Genomic DNA, 20,237 nt, shown 5'->3' with positions numbered 1-20,237 from the left:
CCCCATGGCCGGCGTGCCCAGCTGCAGCTGCTCACAGCCTGCGTGGGGCTGTCTGGAGCAGGCAGAGGCAGCCCCATGAGGGCTGCAAGCGGCTACAGTGCGGGGCAAGCGAGGGGCCACTTTTCCCTGCGCTCAGCACCAGCTTGTAACTTGACCCTGCTGCCAGGCTAGGCCCTGAGCCGGCTCCAGGCTCGCCCGTTGGGGCTGCACGCGGCAGTAGCAGCTGCGGTCCCCCCCCTCTTGCTGCGTTGGGCAGTGTTGGCTGCTGCTGCCTGCCCAGAGCTTACGTGCTGGGGCACTGGCCATGGGGCGGGCGAGGGTCCACTTCCCTCACCTGCTCTCAGCTTTTCCCCGGGCCACTTTTTCCCAGGCTCCTTCCCTGCCTGGGGCCCTCCCTTGCCTTTCCCCACTCCTTTGCCCCTCACCTGCAGTTCCAGCGTGGGGCAGCTACGTGATCCCAGGCCAGAAGTCCCAGCTGGGGCTTCTGGCTGGGGGGGTGGGGCTGGGCGGGCCCTGATGTTGTGGGAGCCTGCCGGGTTTCCCTTGGGTCGTACTGCCCTTTGTTCCTGTCATTTTTTTACAGGAACCAAGGGCAGATGGATATTAATTTTCTAATTTTTTTAGGGGTCCCACGGGCCAGATAGAATGGCCTCGCGGGCTGGATCTGGCCCACAGGCCATATTTTGCCCACCCCTGGGCTAGAGACCAGTGCTAAGTCAGCACAGGAGCTGGAGGTACAAGTGCAGCACAGGCAGGATAGTGACTAACAGGGTAAACTTGGCTAGCTCAGCAATGCCAGTAGCAAGGAAAATGAAGCAGTGCTGGCTACACACAGCCACCCAGGACTTTGGGTACCTGGGCAGTTAGTCTATCTTGAAGCCCATGTCCCCACCACTTCTGTCCTGAGAGAGCTTAGCCACAGTTGTCCATGCTCCAGTGCAGCCTCTCCCATGCTCTGCCCCTCTAGGGAGAGGAAGCAGAGAGCAAGGTCATGATTGCGCTTGCCTTCTGTGGCTTTTCCTCCTTTGGGGCAGTGTTACATGTTCTCTGCCCATGCTGGCCTGGGATTTGCGGGACCAAGAAAAGCCAGCAGGATGTTGGTTAATAGACCCTGCTGTAATTTCTCTCTCTACCAAATGGATGCTTGCTGTCTTAGTGAGGTCATTTGGCACCAACCTTATTTGGTAGGTGTACCACAAAATAGCCCTGTGCCTTCCCAGCATGCCACTCTGACCCCTTTCTCCTGCTCCATCTTCTCTTCTGCTTTCTGCTCCACCTGCTGCTCTGCTTTCTGTTCCCTGCTCCATCTCCCATTGTGCTGCCTCCTCAGTCTGTTGTATGTCACTTGTGGCACATGTGCTTCAAGTTGGCCACCCCTGAGGTAGGTCAAATGGTGTGTGTTGGGGAGTCATCTGTCTGGTCCCTGCCTCTGCAGAAGGAAAATGTTCTTGGACTCCATGACCCAGGTAGAAAACTTGACTATTCTTTTAAAGACCTTTTGTTTTGCTGGGACTTTTCTGCGGCCCCATAGGGCATGCTCCCAGAGAGCGCATTGAGCCTGTTTGAGATGGTCTCAGTTTTTCTGTCTATGCCCCAACTCCTGCATTATGTAGCTGTTCCTACCCCAGCTCCTGGAGTCATGTGAATACATCAGATTCTGCTTGCAGTTAGTCGTTGTTTTTGTTTCTAGCCCTCTCATTTGCTGATAAAAGGCTGAAAATGTAGCCTCCTTCCTCGAGGCATGAATACCAGAAGACAACTGGAGACTCCTAAATCTAGTAACCTTTCTTGCTAGGAATTTTAAGCTGTTTCTGGGAGGAAAGCCCCGTCTCCTGACTTAATCTTGGGGGTAGTCAATAGTGTGGATCACAAGGCAGATCCTAGTGGGGTGCAGACCTGGCAGAACAGCTTTCATGGCTGAATTCTTTTCTCCAGCTCTTCATAGGCTGCCAGACTCATGCAGAGTCTCGTTCCTGTGGTGGCATCCAGTCTCATGGAAGTAGCTACATGTGTTGTATGGGTAACCTGCAAGGGGCTGTGCCAGAATCCATGGAAGCAGATTCTGTCCTTTATTCCCTCAGCTAAATGGATCACCCCTATTTCTTGTCCCTCTGCACTGTAGTTGGGAGCCAGCTTCATTCTATGGCTGAGGGTCTGGGAATACGATTACACTGAGCCAAGCATTGCTAGAGTGCTGCCTCCAACCTTTGCTTGCTGCTTAAGTACCTCAGAATAAGGTCACAGTCAATGATCTATAAACATATTGAGACCACAAAGGCTTGCATTGTTCCTGAGACACCCCCCTACCCCCCACCCCCAATCCAGGTCATCTAGCTACAGGCTCTAGCTCACACAAGCATCAGTTCATGTGAATGTGCAGCCAGGATAGTGCTGTGCTCTCACCTCCTGCTTAACATTTGCAGATCTGAACACGCCCCCACAATCAGCACTTTTCTAGCCCCAGCCTGTGACATTTAGGTAGGCAAAGGCAGCCTCATGCGAAGGAGGGAAGCTTTTCCCTGCTACATTATATACGGAATCAAGCCCTGGATCTTCCTGAACCAGGTGACATTTGTTATATTTTAAAGCTCTCCCAGCTGCTTCTTACATTGGTAGGTCTTATTGTGTTACTGTCCTGCTACCAGTGAGCATGGGGGTTTTACTGTTTTTCTCTTCTGATTTAATGGGTGTCTCAGAACAGGGGTTTATGCAGGAGGTGGAAGGTCGCCTTCTGTTTGATGTACAGTAATCAACAAAAGCTTGCAGTTACATAGACTTATCATATGGGTTGTGTCTGACTGCAGCAGAGAAAACATTCTTCCAGTTTACATGGAGAGAAAGGTCTTGGTGCCCTCACTGTTTTGCTGCTTCTGCCTCCTCTTGATTTCTGCTGGAAATCCAGCTGGACTAGGTCATCTCCAAAGTATGTTCTTTGTATCCTTTCCAGGAGCCTATATCTGCTTAGGGAATTATTGTGGTTTGATCCTGTCTAGAGCCAATTGAGGCAATAGCTGTAGAGAGGCTGCTTCAGATATCGTCCAGGCTGCCAATTTGAGATTAGTCTCTAGTCATAGTTTTCAGTTAAAATACCAGCCAACTGACAACTCCCTGAACGAACATTTGGAAAAGCTACCCTACTACAGGTGACAGCTAAGGTTGAGGAGAAGAGGCCATGTTTTAATAATGTGATCCAAATGCATGTCTGGGGAATAACAGCTTTAAGCAAGAGCTGAGGGCGTTCTGACCAGCCTAGTGATCCTCCATTGGCAGCCAGAGATGGGGAGCTATATCTGCTTTATGGGAACAGTTTAGACCATGTCCTGGTCAATCTAATGTGTACTCCTTTGTCCTCTAGGAAACAGAGGTCCCTCACCAGTTTCCCAATGAGATTCCTCACAACGAGAAACTCCTCTCTCTTAAATATGAGGTGAGCGCTCAGTTCAGCATAACCATGTTACCTGCCACTTAAACACCTGATTCTCAGTGATCTGAAAGCTGTTGGTGTCCAGGCCATAGAATCATAGGGCTGGAAGGGACCCCGAAGGATCATCGGGTCCAGCCCCCTGCATGAGCAGGAAAGATATCTGGGGTCAGACGACCCCAGCCAGGTGACTGTCCAGTCTTCTCTTGAAGACCTCTAGGGTAGATGATTGTACCACCTCTGGGGGGAGCTTGTTCCATAGTCTGGACACCTTAGTTGTAAAGAAGCTTTTCCTAATGTTCAGCCTGAAACTATCTTCTAGGAGTTTGTGGCTGTTGTTTCTATGTTTCCCCCAGGGAGCCTTGGTGAACAGTTGTTTGCCATGAACAGTTGTTTTTGCCATGAGTGCACAAGGGGAGCTGGGGACAGCAGGAGGTGATTTGGTGGGGGATTATAAAATGGTGGGATGGAAAACTCATCATGGGGATTGGCCTCATGGTGTGGGGGTAGGAAGTCCTTACAGCAGTGGTCTCCAACCTTTTTATGGTGAATATCATCTTTTAGTAGCAAAGGGATCTATCACACCCCCCTGCCTCACCCCTCCCTCCTCTCCCCCAGTCTGTGGAGTGTCCCAGACCTGGCTGGGCTGGGCCAGGGCCCAATCCCACTTCTGTGCTGTGGCTGTGCTGAGCCGCGTCTGCCCAGTGGCCAGATTAAGGTTGCGTTGGGCCCTGGCCCAGCCGGATCTGGGATTCTCCATGGTCTAGGGGCGTGTGGGTTGGGGAGAGGCTCTTGCTGTGTGCAGCTTGGCAGAGGCCCTGGGGGCCCGTGCCCCCCCACCTATGCTCCAGAGACCTCAGGGGCCCATGCCCCCCCCACCTATACTTGGGGAGGAGGCTGCTGCTGCTGAGGGTTGCCTGCTGCGTCTGGAGCACAGGTCAGGGGGGCATGGACCCCCAAGGCCTCCTCAAGGCTGTGCCCAGTGGCGGGAGGCCCCCCACCCCCATGCCCACCTGGGCCGTGGAGAGTCCCAGACCCGGCCGGGCTGGGGCCCAGTGCCACATTCATTTAGCTGCCAGGTGGCTGTGGCTCAGCGCAGCAGCAGCACAGAAGTGGAATCGGGAACCAGCCTGGTTGGGTCTGGGAAGACCTGGTCATTCAGGGGTGTGTGGCAGGGGCAGGGGGCTCCTGCTGCTGGATGCAGCTCGATGGAGGCCCTGGGGACCTGTGCCCCACCCCTCCACCACCTGTGCTCCTAGAGCACAGGTGGGGGAGGGGAATGGATCCCCACGGCCTCCTCCAGGCCCCCCCACCCCGCATGTGCCCCTGGACAACCAGATCTTTCCAGGGGCACCCCCACATGAGTCTCCACTGCTGAGCTGAGCTGTGCCTGGCCAGGCTCCAATCCTCCCACCACTCAGCTGGGCTGGGGCCCCATTTACCTTCCGCTGCTTCTGGCTGGGCTGCACAGTCAGTCACTCACCGTGGGGGCCTTGATCTGGCTCCCACCCCACAGATTGACCTGCTGGGGCTGAAGGCAGCGGGTGTGTGCATGTGTGCGTGCCCAGCTGTCCCACCAGCGCAGGGTTTGCCCAAAGAGGCTCCGGGATCTACCTGTCAATCGGGATCCCCAGGTTGGTGACCACTGCCTTACAGGGTAGCAAGATGCCTGTTTCCAAAGTAATCAGTGAGATTCGAAAGGGCAAGAGGTGGAGAAATGGAGTTAGACCATAACATGATAGGGGGTATGTGGCACAGTCAGGATGAGGTATATTGTGTTGGGGAGGGTGGAACAGAGCTGAAGGCTCCCTTTTCTTCCACATGTTGGCTAATAACCACCTCTCTGTTCTCCTGAATCTAGAGCCTGGATTATGACAACAGTGAAAATCAGTTGTTTTTGGAAGAGGAAAGGAGAATAAACCATGCGGTGAGCGTGCCAGTACCCTAGTTCTGAGTAAACTGTGTGCTCACAGTCCTGGGCTGAGGATCTGATCTCACCTCCTACAGTGCAATCTGGTCAAATGCCACTGCAGGATAGGGAGAAAGAAACAATTTCTCAAGAGCTTAACCAACTGCTTATGAAAACAAATTACCCCCTGAACCCACATGCAGGTTAACCTCTGTGTGGTGCTACCATTGGACAGGAGTTTGCTCCTCAGCTGTCTCTTACTGAGGTGCACACACAGACAAATGACAACACCCTCAAGGAGGGGCGGCAGCAAGCTGCCCCAGTGAATCCAAGCGTAGAAGGGGGTATGTACACAAAACGAATTAAAAACCCAGACTTACAAAGTGATGACACTGTTATCTGGATATGATCCCAAACCCAGGAGAGATCAATAAGAACCATGTGCCATGACAGGGGATGTGTTGGCAGGAAACAAGGGGGGGAAGTGTAAATAGCCCAATGGAGGGGAAAATGCCTAGATTCTCTAAGTACATCAGACATAGCCTGTGTGAGAAGCTGGTAGGCCTGCTGCAGCACCCAGGAGTAAAGGGGGAAACTTCAGAGAGCGAGGGTGCTGCAAAAGGCAAAATAATTTCTTTGTACCTGTACCACAGACTGTGGAAATTCCATTCCAAACAGAATGTGATGTGGGCACATACTGGCAAGTTAGGCCTTGGTCCTTGCACCCACAAGTAACTCTGTGCAGGCAGTGCAATAGAAGATACTTTTCATGGGACACCTGACTCTTAACTCCTTGGTTGTGTTAGCTATGGAAACAAAATGCTTAAATGTGTTAGTAGTGGAATAGGAAACAGCATGCTGTTATGTGAATCAGAAGTACATCCTCTGCTAAAAGAAGCTTCCTCTATGGGCAAGCCATTTCTGTGGGAATACCACTGAGTGTATGTGTGAAGTCCCCAGGTCTGAGGCATTTCTAACATGTCCTGCCCACAGTGGATATTTGGATGGTTAGTGCGTACTCTCTCATGAGCATTCCAAGGACTAAGAGTCTGATGTCTCTTGCAGGCATTTCAAACAGTGGAGATCAAACGCTGGGTCATCTGTGGCATGATTGGGATTCTCACTGGCCTTGTCGCCTGTTTCATCGATATTGTGGTGGAGAAGCTGGCTGGGCTGAAGTACAAAGTGGTGAAAGACAGTATCCTTCTGGCTTCTGCCAGGTGTGCTTTGTCTGTGGACTTGGGGAGTGAGTGGTACTGGGGCAGCTATGGAGGGGGCAGGGCAGGGATCTTCATGAGAAGAAGTGAGGGGCTGGGAGAGCAGTCAAAGCAGTTGGGAAAATGAAATAGTTGGTGGTTCTGCAGCAACCATAGGTAAAGCTTAAAATGAAGCACCTCTACCATAAGGCCCGCATCTCTGGTGAGATCTGAGAATGCACTTTGCTACTCTTAAGTACTCTGTTCCCTTGTAATCCTGGTCTGGAAGGGAGTTTCCTTCCAGTGGCCTTACTGCGTGGAGCATGGCCTCCATCTGGTAGCAGCTCCTGCTCCTGTTAACTCTTGTGAAGTCTGACCTTGTGTCATAGGGCTGATGGGTCCAAGAGAGCAATGGGAAATTGACCTGAAAGCTGAAGGCCAGTGTTGGAGCAAGGCAAGTTCAAATTTATTAGTGTCCTCCTCAGACCTGCCAGTCTACCTATTTTTGGCATGTTCAGATGTTCTATATTAAAAACCCTGTTGTGGCTGTTGGATGCTAAAGTGTTATGGTTTAGTTTTGTATGGTGACTGTCAAGACTGTGGCCCTGTGCCCTGCAGACCAGCCCCCTGTGCATGAGCTGGAGTTGTGGCAAGACTTGCTGAAATGTACTTCTGCCCGGAGCTGGAACTCTTTGGACTTCCAAATACAGCTATTTTTTTGTTTTTTAATGAAAAACTGTCAAAATGTCCTAGCTATTTTCTGTCCCTTCTGTCTGGCTCAAAGAGGAGTGGGCCTGTAGAGTTTAGCTCAACTCCGGGTTGGAGAGAGAGGCAAGGGTCTAACTTAACTCATGCACCTTCAGTTGAGTTGCTTAATCTCAGTTTCCAGTGCCTGCACACACCCCGTTGCCTGTGCTGGCTGCTTGGATCTCATACTCCTTGGACAGGAAATGCCCCTTTACTACATCTGCTCAGCACAGTGGGGTGCCCTGTCTTGGCTGGTGCCTCTAGGTCAGGGGTGGGTAAAATATGGCCCAGGGGCCAGATTCAGCCCACCAACTGATTGGATCCAGTACCTGGGGGTGGTGCCTGCCAGTTGATTGGATCTAGCCCATGGCTGGTCCCAGTGTTCTGCATGGGGCCCAGCCCCACCCAGAGCAGCCTACACCTAGCCCTCGTCAAAGTGGTCTTTCTGTTTTGATGTGAAATTAAAGTCTTAACATTTTCTGTTGCAACAGTTTAACATCTGGACCATAAGAGATGTCCTGTACTGTTCAGTTGGGGGAGAGGCCCCCAGACAAGGAGGGACTGATGTTTGGCGCTAGTGAAAGTAATACAGAACTTGCCAGCTGAGTTGCCTGCTCACTCGATTAAACCTTGTAAAAACGTATTTGCTGCAGTGTGGAAATCCTTTAACACTTTGCCTGCTGCCTGCCACTTCCTGAGCAATACATTTAAATGTGACAGAACTTCCTTAACTGACCCTACCAGATATTGACAAGTTCACCGAGAAGGGGGGCCTGTCTTTCTCCCTGTTACTCTGGGCGACACTGAACTCCAGCGTGGTGATGGTTGGCTCCATCATTGTTGCTTTCATAGAGGTAAGAGTTCAAAACTTGCTGCACATAGGTGGCTCTTTGTGCTCCCCCTGTGCTGTCTCTGTGGTTGAATGTGCAGATTCACCAAGTTTGATGTTCTGTTCCAAATTCTGCTCAAGGAATAAGAAGTCACCATTTCCTGTGATGCTGTTGTCAGCTCTGGCACCTCCCTGTCTGCTCTGTTCTGCTTCCCCTGCTGGAGCATGAAACATCACAAAATAACTGGGCCTGAAAAGCTTTCCACTCTGAACAGCTGAATGGAATTACAAGTCTTCCTGTAACTGATGCAGAACCATCTTGACTATGGAATTGCCAGCTGATTAAATTTCTTTGAGGGATTATTATACTGATTTGAGGAGCTGCTGTATTTTCATAGGAAAATATGTGAAGATGATGGATATTGATTTATTTTTGCTCTTTCTGCTCCTGGTTCCTCTGTGGCTGAGCACATGGCAGTACTGGCTCAGGGCTGTGACACAGGGTTTTCTCATTAAATAATGCTCAGATGACAGTATTAAAGTAGGACGATGCTGTTTTCTAGCTCAGCCCTAACTTTGCTAACTGCACACAGCCATTAATGGTGGCTGTTGAGAATTCTGGTAGGAGAAATCTAGCAGATGTTGGAAGCATAGGTAACCAGGTGTCTTGGAGGAGGCTCTGCAGAGCAGCAACAGTAATAGGGACTCTAAATCTAATCCTAAATTGATATAAATAGGTGCTGCTCCATTGACTTCTTAAACCTGTGCTCATTTATACTTGCTCTGGACTCACACTGCACTTCTAAATTGCCTATATACTTCAGCATTCAAGCAAAACTAAGGAAGTTATTCTCCCACTCTTCTCGGCATTGGTGAGGCTGCAGCTGGAGTAGTGCATCCAGTTCTGGGTGCCACACTTCAAGAAGGATGTGGAGAAGCTTGAGAGAGTCCAGAAAAGAGCCACTCTTATGACTTGAGGCCTGAAGAGCAAGCATATGAGGAAAGGCTAACAGATATGGGACTGTTCAGCCTAGAAAAGAGAAGACTTCATGGGAATTTGGTGGCAACTTACAAATATATCGGCAGGGAGTATCAGGGACCAGATGAACAACTATTCACCACAGCGCCCCAGGGGAAAACCAGAAGTGCAATGGTCATACACTCCTAGAAGGAAGTTCCAGACTGGATATAAGGAAAAGCTTCTTTACGGTTTATGTGACCAGACTCTGGAATACACTTCAGTCAGGGGGTGGTGCAAGGCACCTACCCTGGAGATCTTCAAAAAGAGACTGGATGCACACCTTGCTGGGGTTATTTGACCCCAGCAGTCTTTGCTGCCTAGAGCAGGGGGGGCTGGATCCAGTGATCTCACAAGGTCCCTTCCAGCCCTAAACTTCAGTGAATCTGTGAAAACCTTAGGTAGAAAAAATGCTGTTGATATAAATGGAAGACATCAAAAGTCAAGGGTTTTTATCGAGCATGCATTATTGCTTTACCAAGGTAACAAATTGACCAGTAACAAGGCAAATGAGCAGTCTCAAAAATTTTTTATCAGGTTGGTGATACATTAACTGAGTTGGATGGGACCATGTTTTGCTCTGCATTAGCCCAACTTTGCTTTGTGAGGAGGTTTAAGAAATACCCTGTTCCTTCTAAAGAGGGAGGCCCACTCTTCCCATTGCAGTAGCCTTCTGAAGAGGCAGAATGCTAACAGGAACAAACATGGTCCTCTTTCTAGGATTTCTTGAGTGTATATTAACAATCTTTACAGAAGCAATAATTTGGTCACTGGGGTCCCCCTGCTTTACCTGCAGCAGGCTGTGTTGTGGCAGGGTTGACTGTAGTTTTTGCTATGAGGTTGGACAGTGGATTTGTATAGGATGGTTTGGATAGTTATGATCCTGCCTTGGGCAGGGGGTTGGACTAGATTCATGGAGGTCCCTTCCAGCCCTATTTCTCTATGAATCTGTGATCCGAGTGCTGCATGCTTGTATCAGCTCTCATTCTGCTCTTTGTACACCCTTCTCCAGAATGGCCTGAGCGAAAAGTGGTGGTATAGTTCTTAATGACCAATACTCAATACCCAATTAAGGAACTCCCACACACCATCAAGCAGCAGTTGAGTCTAGCAAAGCCTTTTTTCTGTTAAGCCTTCACTGTCCTCTAAAGCACAGAACTCGTCCTGTGCTGTAGAGGGAAACAATGGAAATGGTAACCTACAGTGCTGCCCCTATTCCACTCCTCAGCCAGGGGGTCTGTACTCTCTCTGGGGTTAGCTTGGAAGAATAGCTCCTGGGAGAGAGCCTGGCTTCTTGGCATCTTTTCCAAAAAGAAATAGTCATGCATCCATTATGGACCAAGCCAGCTCAGCCTACTCAGCTTGTTGCCTGTTTGCTTTCAGGCTAGTGAATCTAGTTCTGCCTGAGGTCAATTAAGATGTTGCTTTTAAAGCTGCTGTGGAGATGGCACCAGAATCTTTCCACAGAACAATGCTGTGACTGCAAGTTTGCGTCTAAGAAAAGAGCTTCCAGCTGCCCAGGGCCCATCCTAGGTCCATCAGAAGGGGTTATGAGAGCAGGATTCCTTGAAGGGAAGGGCACTCATTGCCCCTCATGATCTACCTTGTCTTTGCATGGGGGAAATGCACTGCAGCAGTTGAGGAGGTGTACCCAAGGCTTGGTTCTGTGTGGGATGATGGAAGTCATTGCATAATGGTGAATGTTGATGCTTTTCCTTTTGCTTGCAGCCTGTAGCAGCTGGCAGTGGGATTCCCCAGATCAAGTGTTACCTTAATGGTGTGAAGATTCCCCATGTTGTCCGGCTCAAGGTAAAATGCGGCAGGAGGTTGGGGTTTGGCTCAGGGACAAGAGTACTCCTGCACTTCCCCAGTCCAGCCTGAATTAGGGAATTTCCCTGTCCCTGTGTGGTGGGGGTAAGTGCAGATGGTTATTTGGGTGGGCCTTCCTGGCATCCTCCACAGCGGCCTTCTACTCCTGTGCTGGTGTCCCAGGGCTGCTAGGCACTATTCACCCATCCTTATGCTTGTCATGATCTGAGCGCGTTCATGGCACAGCTCTGCTAGAATAGCCCTGGACTCTTTCTTTTCTAACACATACAAGCAGTGGTAGCTGTTGAGTCCTCAGGTTCCAGCAGTTGGATTATATCCCCTGCATTTTGAGTGACCCTGGGGACCATTTTACCTCCAGGTGCCTCTGATTAAAAAACATGCAATTACAGCAGTCTTTTGGGCCCTCTGGTGAATTGTCAGTGCCTCTTTATCTAGGGGAGGGGGTGGTGAGGGGGTAGGATACATGCTTTGACAGTGGGGGAACAGTTTTGTAGGTGAGCAGGCCCATGAGATTACATTAACACTGAGCTCTAAATGGCACACAGGATGAGGAGGGTCTTCCTGTCATTGTGTTGTCTGTATCTGTATATGGGACCCTCTATGTAGGCAGCAGGGCTTTGAGGCATCTGGGATTTCCTGCTCTGGGCACTTGCTGGTCCCTGGACATAGTGGACTACTGGCCTTTACTGCCAGGATTTCTACTGGCTGCTGCTACAAGGGTTTATATTTCAGCTGTCAGAGAGGCTGTTGTAAGGCAACTTGTACTGGAAGGGGTTAAGAAGCCAGCTCCAGGCTGAGCAATGACCCTCAGTCAAGAGCCAAAGGGCTTGTCTTTGACATCTTTCATTCCCACCCCTGTAGCCAGAAAGGTACTGGGTACCTGCCTCAGTTGTTGCCTGTTGCTTGTGATCTCTGGGAAGGTGAGGAATGGCTGAGGCAACCAGGCGCTTTTCCTCCTCCCCCTAGATCAAATTGTCTTTGTTGCTCATCTCCCCCACTCCAGCATGGCCAGTGACTTGCAGATTCCTGTGGTAGCAAAGGACTTTCCTTTTTTTGCAGACTCTGATGGTTAAGGTCTGTGGAGTGATTCTCTCAGTGGTTGGAGGCCTGGCTGTGGGGAAGGTAATCTGCTGAGGAAGAGAACTGGACTCTCATCAACCTCCATCACAGGGTGATCTTGGCTCACTGTCAGTGTGCAATGACCACCCAGTGTCACACACTCCCTTCCTATATTGCTTGTTGCATGTGTCCCAAGATTACTACACTGTCATACACAGCCATGTGTTTAGGGGCAGCTCCCTGTTTTCATGGGAGAATTGTTTTCCTTGACTCCAGATTCTGTGCTGAACAAGGCTGAAGGCAGGGGCATAGCAGCCCATGGCCTTGCTGGGCTCTTACAAGAGGCCCTATAGGAGATGAACCCTGTAAATTGCTGCCTGCTGTACCAGAAGGTGCCCTGCCATAGAGCCCTATTGGGACCTTAGCAGGCAAAAGTGCAGTCATATATGTAATTTCTGTGATTACAAATGGCAAGTGTGTGTACTGGAGTCCAAGGGTTCCCTGTTAATTGCTGCATTTGTGAGCATACCTTTTTGCTGTCTGCTCCAGACAGCATGCTGGTTTGTTTGTGAACATCTGAACTTGGAAGTGTCTCAAAAACCACTTGTAGAATTAGAAATTTGGTGGTTGCCATAAGGCTTGCATTTCCTGAGAGGATATTTCCTTTCCTGGAGCTAGGGCTAATGAAATAGTATATTCCTACTCTCAGCCTCAGTGTGGCCAAAGTTCTTGGGGTCCAAGTCTGGTAGGAGCTAGTTCCCTGCACATACTAGCATCTCAAGCCAGGGTCTTGAAGGAGAAATGGGCTTTTTGACTAATGTCTGCTTTTCTGTTCTTAGGAAGGGCCAATGATTCACTCTGGAGCAGTCATTGCAGCTGGGATCTCACAAGGAAGATCCACATCTTTGAAGCGTGACTTCAAGGTTAGTTTGTTCACCTGAAAAGAGGGTGGTGAGCACATGCATGCTGGGAAAGGGGTGTGGCTATCAAGTCCTCCTCCAGAAGGGTGCATTGGACCCAATACGCAGTTTCTCTGTTGCAAGTTCTTTGTGTCTGAATCGCTTTTAAGCAACTTGTGCAGAGGTAAAGTCCCCTTTGTTGCATTTCAGATCTTTGAATACTTCCGCAGAGACACAGAGAAAAGGGATTTTGTCTCGGCTGGAGCTGCTGCTGGTGTTTCGGCTGCTTTTGGTGCCCCTGTTGGTAAAGCATCATGGTTCTTCTGCTATTGTATATTCATGCACAGACCAGCTCCTTCTATAGATTTCTAGAGTCGGAAGGGACCTGGTAGATTATTGGGTCTGACCGCCTGCTCCAGGCAGGAAAGAGTGCTGGGGTTAAGTAACCCCAGCCAGATGCCTATCTGATCTCCTCTTGAACACCTCCAGGGTAGGGGAAAGCATCACAACTGTAGGAAGCCCATTACATATTTTGGCAACCCTTACCATAAAGAATTTCTTCCTTTTGTCCAATCTAAATCTGTTCTCCTTCAGTTTGTGGCCATTATTTCTGGTAACCCCTGCTAAACGACAGAGTGTCCCCTATTCCCTGCTGACCCCATCACTGCAGGGGATGTCTGCATCACTATGCTATTGTTAACTACCTCTTCAAGGGATACCCAGTTTTAGCATTTAGATCAGTGTTTCTCAGACTGTGGGTCACGACCCAAAAGTGAGTCGCAAGAATTTATGAAAGGGTTATGGACAAATTTAAAAAGTGGACCAGCAAACTTTAAAAATGGATTCTTCTTTAAAGGAGAAAAACATGGGAAACCATGGTTTTTCCCTTGCAGGCTGGAAAACTCTTGGAGACATTTTCATTCCCCACCACTTACCCACCCACCCCTCCCTGGTGGGACTGCCTGGCAGTGATCAGTACAAGATCAGTCAGAAAATTAAGGTTTTTCCTGTGACTGCGGTGGGGGCAAGGGGAAGACTGTCAGTTGATCACATGTCCCTCCCTCTGTTAGAGGAAGTAGGTTGCACTTGATATACCTTGGGCAGCAGCCCCTTCCCCACCAGCAGTTTTGGGTGCTGCTTGTTTCCTGTTGAGCAGTTTCTGAAACTGCAACTTTCAAATCTCCCCCTGCCATACTTGTTACAGAGCTTGGATAGAGCTGGAACTGAATCATTTTCCCCAGGCTCCAACTTTCCCTGTCCTCTGGGTGGCAAAATACAATGTTCTTTACCATGGCAGCTTGCTTCTGCTGAGATCACATCTGATACTCTGGCAACTCCCTCTTTTATTTTTCAGGTAAACCCCTGAGAAATAAGGTGGGAGGGCAGGGAGCTGTGAAGTACAAATACAGCCGTAATACATGTGTGTTATTCAGGAAGTCATCTCCTCCACCGACTTCAATTTGAGCCTTGAAAAAAGAGTCCCAAACAACTTAGGTGGAGCAAAGAGTGATGTGCCCTGGGTTGAGTAGGGATAAGAGGCCTGTCAGCCCCACCAAGTCCCTCCCCTTTGCAGTCAGCCATAGCTGAGAGTATACATACAGTGGGTACAAAAGGTCTTCATGCTATGTTCTTTTCTCTGTATGCCCAAATTGGTGTGTGAGATGTGATTTGCTTACTGCATATATGCAGAGCTTGTAAGTGAAGGCTGTTGCTCCAACTGGTAGCACAGCTCTGGTCCATGGTAGTCCTTGAAGAAGGAGGTTGTAGGTCACTGAGCAAGCCTTTTGCAATGGTGGTGTGTTTTGTGTTCCCAGGGGGAGTTCTCTTCAGCTTGGAAGAAGGAGCTTCCTTCTGGAATCAGTTCTTGACGTGGAGAATTGTAAGTGTCAGAAACCCAAAGTTAGGAGGAAGAGGCAAGGTCTGCTTGCATGCTTATGCAGAACCTGGTGCCATGGGACTGTGGGCACTTAGCACTTGGAAAATACCAGCTCCTTGAGCACTAACTTCTGAATTGGCTTTTGGCATCATAGCCTTAGTTTCAGCTACCCATTTCCCACAGGTTACCTGGGCTGGGGAGGGGCAGAACTGCTCTGCCCTGTGTCCTGGAGATTGGGTTTGTGGCTGGTGCTCCATTCAGAATGAAATGGCAGAGTGAATCTAGGGCAAAGTTTTCTTGGCACAAAGCCTGAGATCAGAAGGGAAAATGCTGATGTTTCCCCTCCCAAGGAACTGCCTGGAGCTATAGGAGGCAGCACTGGATCTTTGGCATGGGTAAGAGGTTCTGCCCTATTTCCAAAGGAAGACATGGCTCCTGCCCCATGGCACTTCTGGTGTGTACAGATTCATGGATTTGGGCACTGTGCCTTGGTAGGCATACCCAAAAACTATTTTTTCTTAGCTGTCTCCAGCCCTCGAGTGACTCCTGCTACACAGCTCTCTAAGAATGTCATAGAGGGTGGGTTGAAGTGGCAGGGAGCCCTTAGTGAGTGAAGCAGAGGTAGAGGGTGTGGTGTCAGGTAACCAATGGAGATGGAAGAGTTGTGGTCTGTCTTATGCTATGACACTCTGTTCCTTCTCTCCATAGTTCTTTGCCTCCATGATCTCTACATTCACACTGAACTCAGTCCTGAGCGTTTACCATGGCAATGCCTGGGACCTTTCTAACCCAGGGCTTATCAACTTCGGCAGGTTTGATAATGAGGTGAGGCATTGGAGGGGTGCTACCAGGGTGCTGGATGTCCTATGCCCATGCCTGCCCTTCTGGGCATTAAGAAGTTACTGAGACAGTCAGGGCTAGCTGTCCCCATTGGTAACATTGCCCTAGAAGTTTTGTTCTGGGATGAGTACTGGTAGCTCTGTCTTTCTGGAAAGCATTAAGCTCACTACATGGTGTGTCATGACAGCCAGAGTTCTGCAAAGACCAGGTGTTCCAAGATCAACACCTCCAATTGTGAACCTCTTCAACCAAGCAAGCAGGAGTCCTTTTACAGCTGCTTCCAGGCTCAGATTCCACAAGGGAATGTGTAGGTTATGTGGGTATTGGGTCAAGCAGCTGCACTGCAGCATTTGCTCTCCAGTGACAGTTCTGCAGCCATCAGCTGTGAAGGTTGGTGTTCTTTGAGCAGAGACGATGACTTGGCTTTCATGTTGCTGCCATGCCAAAGGAGCTCAAACCCCTATTTTTCTTTGTTTACAGAAAATGGAATACACGATCCAGGAAATTCCAATCTTCATAGTTATGGGAGTGGTTGGTAAGATTGTTCTACTCTTTCAATTTAAATAGTCTGGTTCATCTCCTGTTTCTTGTCTGAATCTTACAGTGTCCTCATTACATCTCCTGAGGAGAATGAGAAACCCATTAAAGACACTGAAGCAGAAGACTTTTGTTGAGCCTGTTTAAGGCTTCCAAGGGCTGTAACTAGTTTATCAGGACAAATTTAACTTTCCTGGGTAAAGGTGAAAACTCTTTAATTCTGTGTTTCCCTGTTTCTTGGTAGTATTTGGAGTGTGACAAGGGCTTCCAGAAAGCCTGGGGAAGAAGAAAGTGTGGTGTTTAGAACTGGCAGGGGGGGTGTCTGGCTGTGAATTATAGAAGGAAGTTTGGAACAGATAAACTGTAAAGAATAATCTAATAAAACATTTCTGTTCAGATGCCACCTACCAGGCATGACACAGCACACATTTAGAAGCCCATACTTCATTTGTAGCTTTTGTTGTTTCTGTCTTCCTCTGTGTTGTCATGTGGTCACTAAACAAACCAGCTCTATCATGTCTGTGACTGCTCAGATCTGTCTGTGGTGTTTTGCAGATGTTTCCCTCTTGTATTTGCAGGTGGAATTCTTGGTGCAATGTTCAATGCCTTGAATTACTGGCTCACCATGTTCCGCATCAGGTGAGAACTAAATAAAACTCAGTCCCTTGGTATTAGCACTGGTGCTGTTCAGGCAGAGGCCTGTAGAGCTGAACATGAGAAGACTTTGAGATGTGCCCTGATGCATCAGTAATTAAGCTGGGACAGTTGGCTAATCTGACACATCTGAGTACAAGCCCTCAAAAGCAAGAAAACCAGCAGTTATGTATGTCATGTTTTCAACTGTCCATGTGTGATCAACCATTCATTCTTAAGGACAAAAAAATCCACATTTGTTCATCCCTTCCACTCTGACCCAAAATAAATCTTCTTCTTTCATCATAATCCCAACTATATAAATCAATGATCCTTTCAGAAAGAGAGATTTTATTACAACATATGTACAAATCAATAGCTTGCTGATCAACCTCAAATATTTTTAAATATGGTTACAGAGAGACAGTTTCCCACTGAGCAGCTGCTCCTTGAATATCTTGTATAAGTATTTAATTAAATTATCCTGTCAACTTGTCAGTTTATTAACTGTTTTTCCTGCGTAGCAGTATTCTTTTGAAGAGAGCATTTTGTTTCTAAATTCCCATGAGACAAAAAAGACTTTTGATTCAGGGCTCAGAATTAGGTTTGTTGTGTTATGATATGATTGGAATAACAGAGACTTGGTAGGATAGCTTGCATGACTGGAGCACTGTTATGGATGGGTACAAACTGTTCAGGAAGGACAGGCAGGGAAGAAGAGGAGGATTTGTACTTTATGTAAAAGAGCCATATGATTGCTCAGAGCTCCAGTATGAAACGAGATAGACCTGTTGAAAGTCTCTGGGTTAGGGTCAGAGGTGAGAGCAACAAGGGTGATGTTGTGATGGGTGTCTGCTATAGACCACCAGACCAGGAGGAAGTGGTGGATAAGGCTTTCTTAGAACAGCTAGTGGAAGTTTCCCACTTGCAAGCCCTGGTTCTCATGGGGGACTTCACGCTGATATCTGCTGGGAGGGCAGTACGGCAGTGCACAGGCAATTCAGGAAGTTTTTGGAGAGTACTGGGGACAGCTTCCTGGTGCAAGTGCTGGAGTGGCCATGCTCTTCTTGACCTGCTGCCTACAGACAGGGAGGAATTGGTGGGGAATGTAGTAGTGGATGGAAACTTGGGCAGCAGTGACCACAAGACAATTGAGTTCAGGATCCTGAGGAAAGGAAGGAAGGAGAGCAGCAGAGTAAGAACCCTGGACTTCGGGGGAAAAGTAGACCTTGACTCGCTCAGGGAACTCATGGGCAGGATCCCTTGAAAGCCAGTCTGAGAGAGGGAAGAGTCCAGGAGAGCTGGCTGTACTTTAAAGAAGCCTTATTGAGAGTGCAGGAACAAACCATCCTGATGTGCAGGAAGACAAGAATGCCAGAAGGACTCTTTGGTAAACTAAGTCACAAAAAGGAAACTTATAAGTGGAAACTTGGACAAATAAATAGGGAGGAGTATAAGAGCATTGCAGGGATGAAGTCAGGAATGCCAAAGTGCAATTGGAGTTGCAGTTAGCAAAGGATGGGAAGGGTTTCTTCAAGTGTGGCAGTAGCAAGAGGAGGCTCAGGGAAAGTGCGGGTCCCTTACTGAATGGGGGAGGCTACCTTGTGACAGAGGATGCAGACAAGGCTGAAGTGCTCAATGCCTTCTTCACCTCAGCCTTCACAGGCAAGGTTAACTCCCAAACTACTGCACCAGGCAGCACAGTTTGGGGAGGAGGTGAGCAGCCAACAGTGGCAAAAGAACAGGTTAGGGACTGTTTAGAAAAGCTGGACATAGATACAAGTCCATAGGGCTGTATGGGATGCACCCAAGGGTGCTGAGGGAGTTGGCTGATGGGATTGCAGAGCCATTGGCTATCATCTTTGAAAACTCATGGTGATCAGGACAGGTCCAGGATGACTAAAAAAGGGCATAGCACCCATATTTAAGAAAGGGAAAAAGGAGGATCCAGGGAACTACAGACCAGGCAGCCTCACCTCAGTCCCTGGAAAAATCATGGAGCAGATCCTCAAAGAATCCATTTATAAGCACTTGAGGAGAGGAAGGTGATTAGGAACAGACAGCATGGATTCACCAAGGGCAAGTCATGCCTGACGCACCTGATTACCTTCTATGACAGGGGCAGGCAATTATTTTGGGCAGAAGGCCTCTTACTGAATTTCAGAAAGCCATCCAGGACCTCATGACAGGCAGGCAGGCAGGCCAGGGCAGATTAATATTAATTTTCTACATTTTTTAGGGCCCCCGCCACCTGGATAGAATAGCCTGGCAGGTCGCATCCGGCCCCTGAGCCGTATTTTTGCCCACCCTTGATCTGTGATGAGGTGGCTGGCTCTGTGGATGCAGGGAGACCAGTGGATGGTGATATACCTTGATTTTAGCAAGGCTTTTGATACAGTCTCCCAGAACATTCTTGCAGGCTGGGTGAATGGACTGTAAGGTAGATAGACAACTGGCTGGAGCATCGGGCTTAGAGGGTAGTAATCAATGGCTTGATGTGTAGTTGGCAGGAGGTATCAAGTGGAGTGCCCCAGGGTTCAGTCCTGGGGCCGGTTTTGTTCAATGTCTTCATCAACGACCTGGAAGAAGGCATAGAGTACACCCTCAGCAAATTAGCAGATGACACCAACCTGGGGGGAATAGTAGATAGGCTGGAGGGTAGGGCTAGGATTCAGTGACCTAGACAAATTGGAGGATTGGGCCAAAAGAAATCTCATGAGGTTCAACAAGCACAAGTGCAAAGTCCTACACTTAGGATGGAATAATCCCATGCACCAGTACAGGCTGGGGACTGACTGGGTGGGCAGCAGCTCTGCAGAAAAGGACCTGGGGGTTACAGTGGACAATAAGCTGAATATGAGCTAGCAGCGTGCCCTTGTTGCCAAGAAGGCTAGCGGCATACTGGGCTGTATTGGTAGGTGTGTTGTCAGTAGGTCAAGGGAAGTGATTATTCCCCTCTATTCAGCACTAGGGAGGCCACATTGGAGTAGTGTTTTCAGTTTTGGGCCTCCCACTACAGAAATGATATTGACAAATTGGAGAGAGTCCAGTGGAGGGCGACAAAAAGGATTCAGGAGCTGGGACACATGACTAATGAGGAGAGGCTGAGGGAACTGGGCTTATTAGTCTAGAGAAGAGGAGACTGAGAGGGGATTTAATAGCAGCCTTCAACTACCTGAAGCAGGGTTCAAAAGACAATGGGGCTAGACTGTTCTCGGTGGTGGCAGATGACAGAACAAGGAGCAGTGGTTTCAAGTTGCAGCAAGGTAAGTTTAGATTAGGTATTAGGAAGAATCTTCTTGCTAGGAGAGTAGTAAAACACTGGGACAGGTTACCCAGAGAGGTGGTAGAAGCTCCTTCCTTGGAGGTTTTCAAAACCCAGCTAGACAATGCTTTGCTGGGATGACCTGGTTGGCGATGGTCCTGCCTTGAGTAGGGGGTTG

The 20,237-nt window shown here is 48.9% G+C and overlaps 1 protein-coding gene across 2 annotated transcripts in view; it reads left to right on the top strand.

The window, feature by feature from the left end:
• CLCN7 (chloride voltage-gated channel 7) overlaps positions 1–20,237 on the top strand; it is a 64,269-nt gene that overhangs the window by 22,504 nt on the left and 21,528 nt on the right. For both annotated transcript variants that reach the window (XM_059716674.1, XM_059716673.1), the window contains 12 exons: positions 3,356–3,427; positions 5,283–5,348; positions 6,396–6,528; positions 8,018–8,127; positions 10,849–10,929; positions 12,010–12,072; positions 12,849–12,932; positions 13,119–13,212; positions 14,723–14,787; positions 15,493–15,609; positions 16,105–16,159; positions 16,740–16,800. In XM_059716674.1, the coding sequence (XP_059572657.1) occupies positions 3,356–3,427; positions 5,283–5,348; positions 6,396–6,528; positions 8,018–8,127; positions 10,849–10,929; positions 12,010–12,072; positions 12,849–12,932; positions 13,119–13,212; positions 14,723–14,787; positions 15,493–15,609; positions 16,105–16,159; positions 16,740–16,800 (1,001 nt within the window). The remainder of the gene's footprint in view (positions 1–3,355; positions 3,428–5,282; positions 5,349–6,395; positions 6,529–8,017; positions 8,128–10,848; positions 10,930–12,009; positions 12,073–12,848; positions 12,933–13,118; positions 13,213–14,722; positions 14,788–15,492; positions 15,610–16,104; positions 16,160–16,739; positions 16,801–20,237) is intronic.

This window comes from Alligator mississippiensis, chromosome 13, assembly GCF_030867095.1.
Source record: "Alligator mississippiensis isolate rAllMis1 chromosome 13, rAllMis1, whole genome shotgun sequence".
NCBI classification, from domain to species: Eukaryota; Metazoa; Chordata; order Crocodylia; family Alligatoridae; genus Alligator; species Alligator mississippiensis.
Note: the sequence above shows the minus strand (reverse complement) of the source record. Positions and strands in the feature narration are given on the sequence as shown.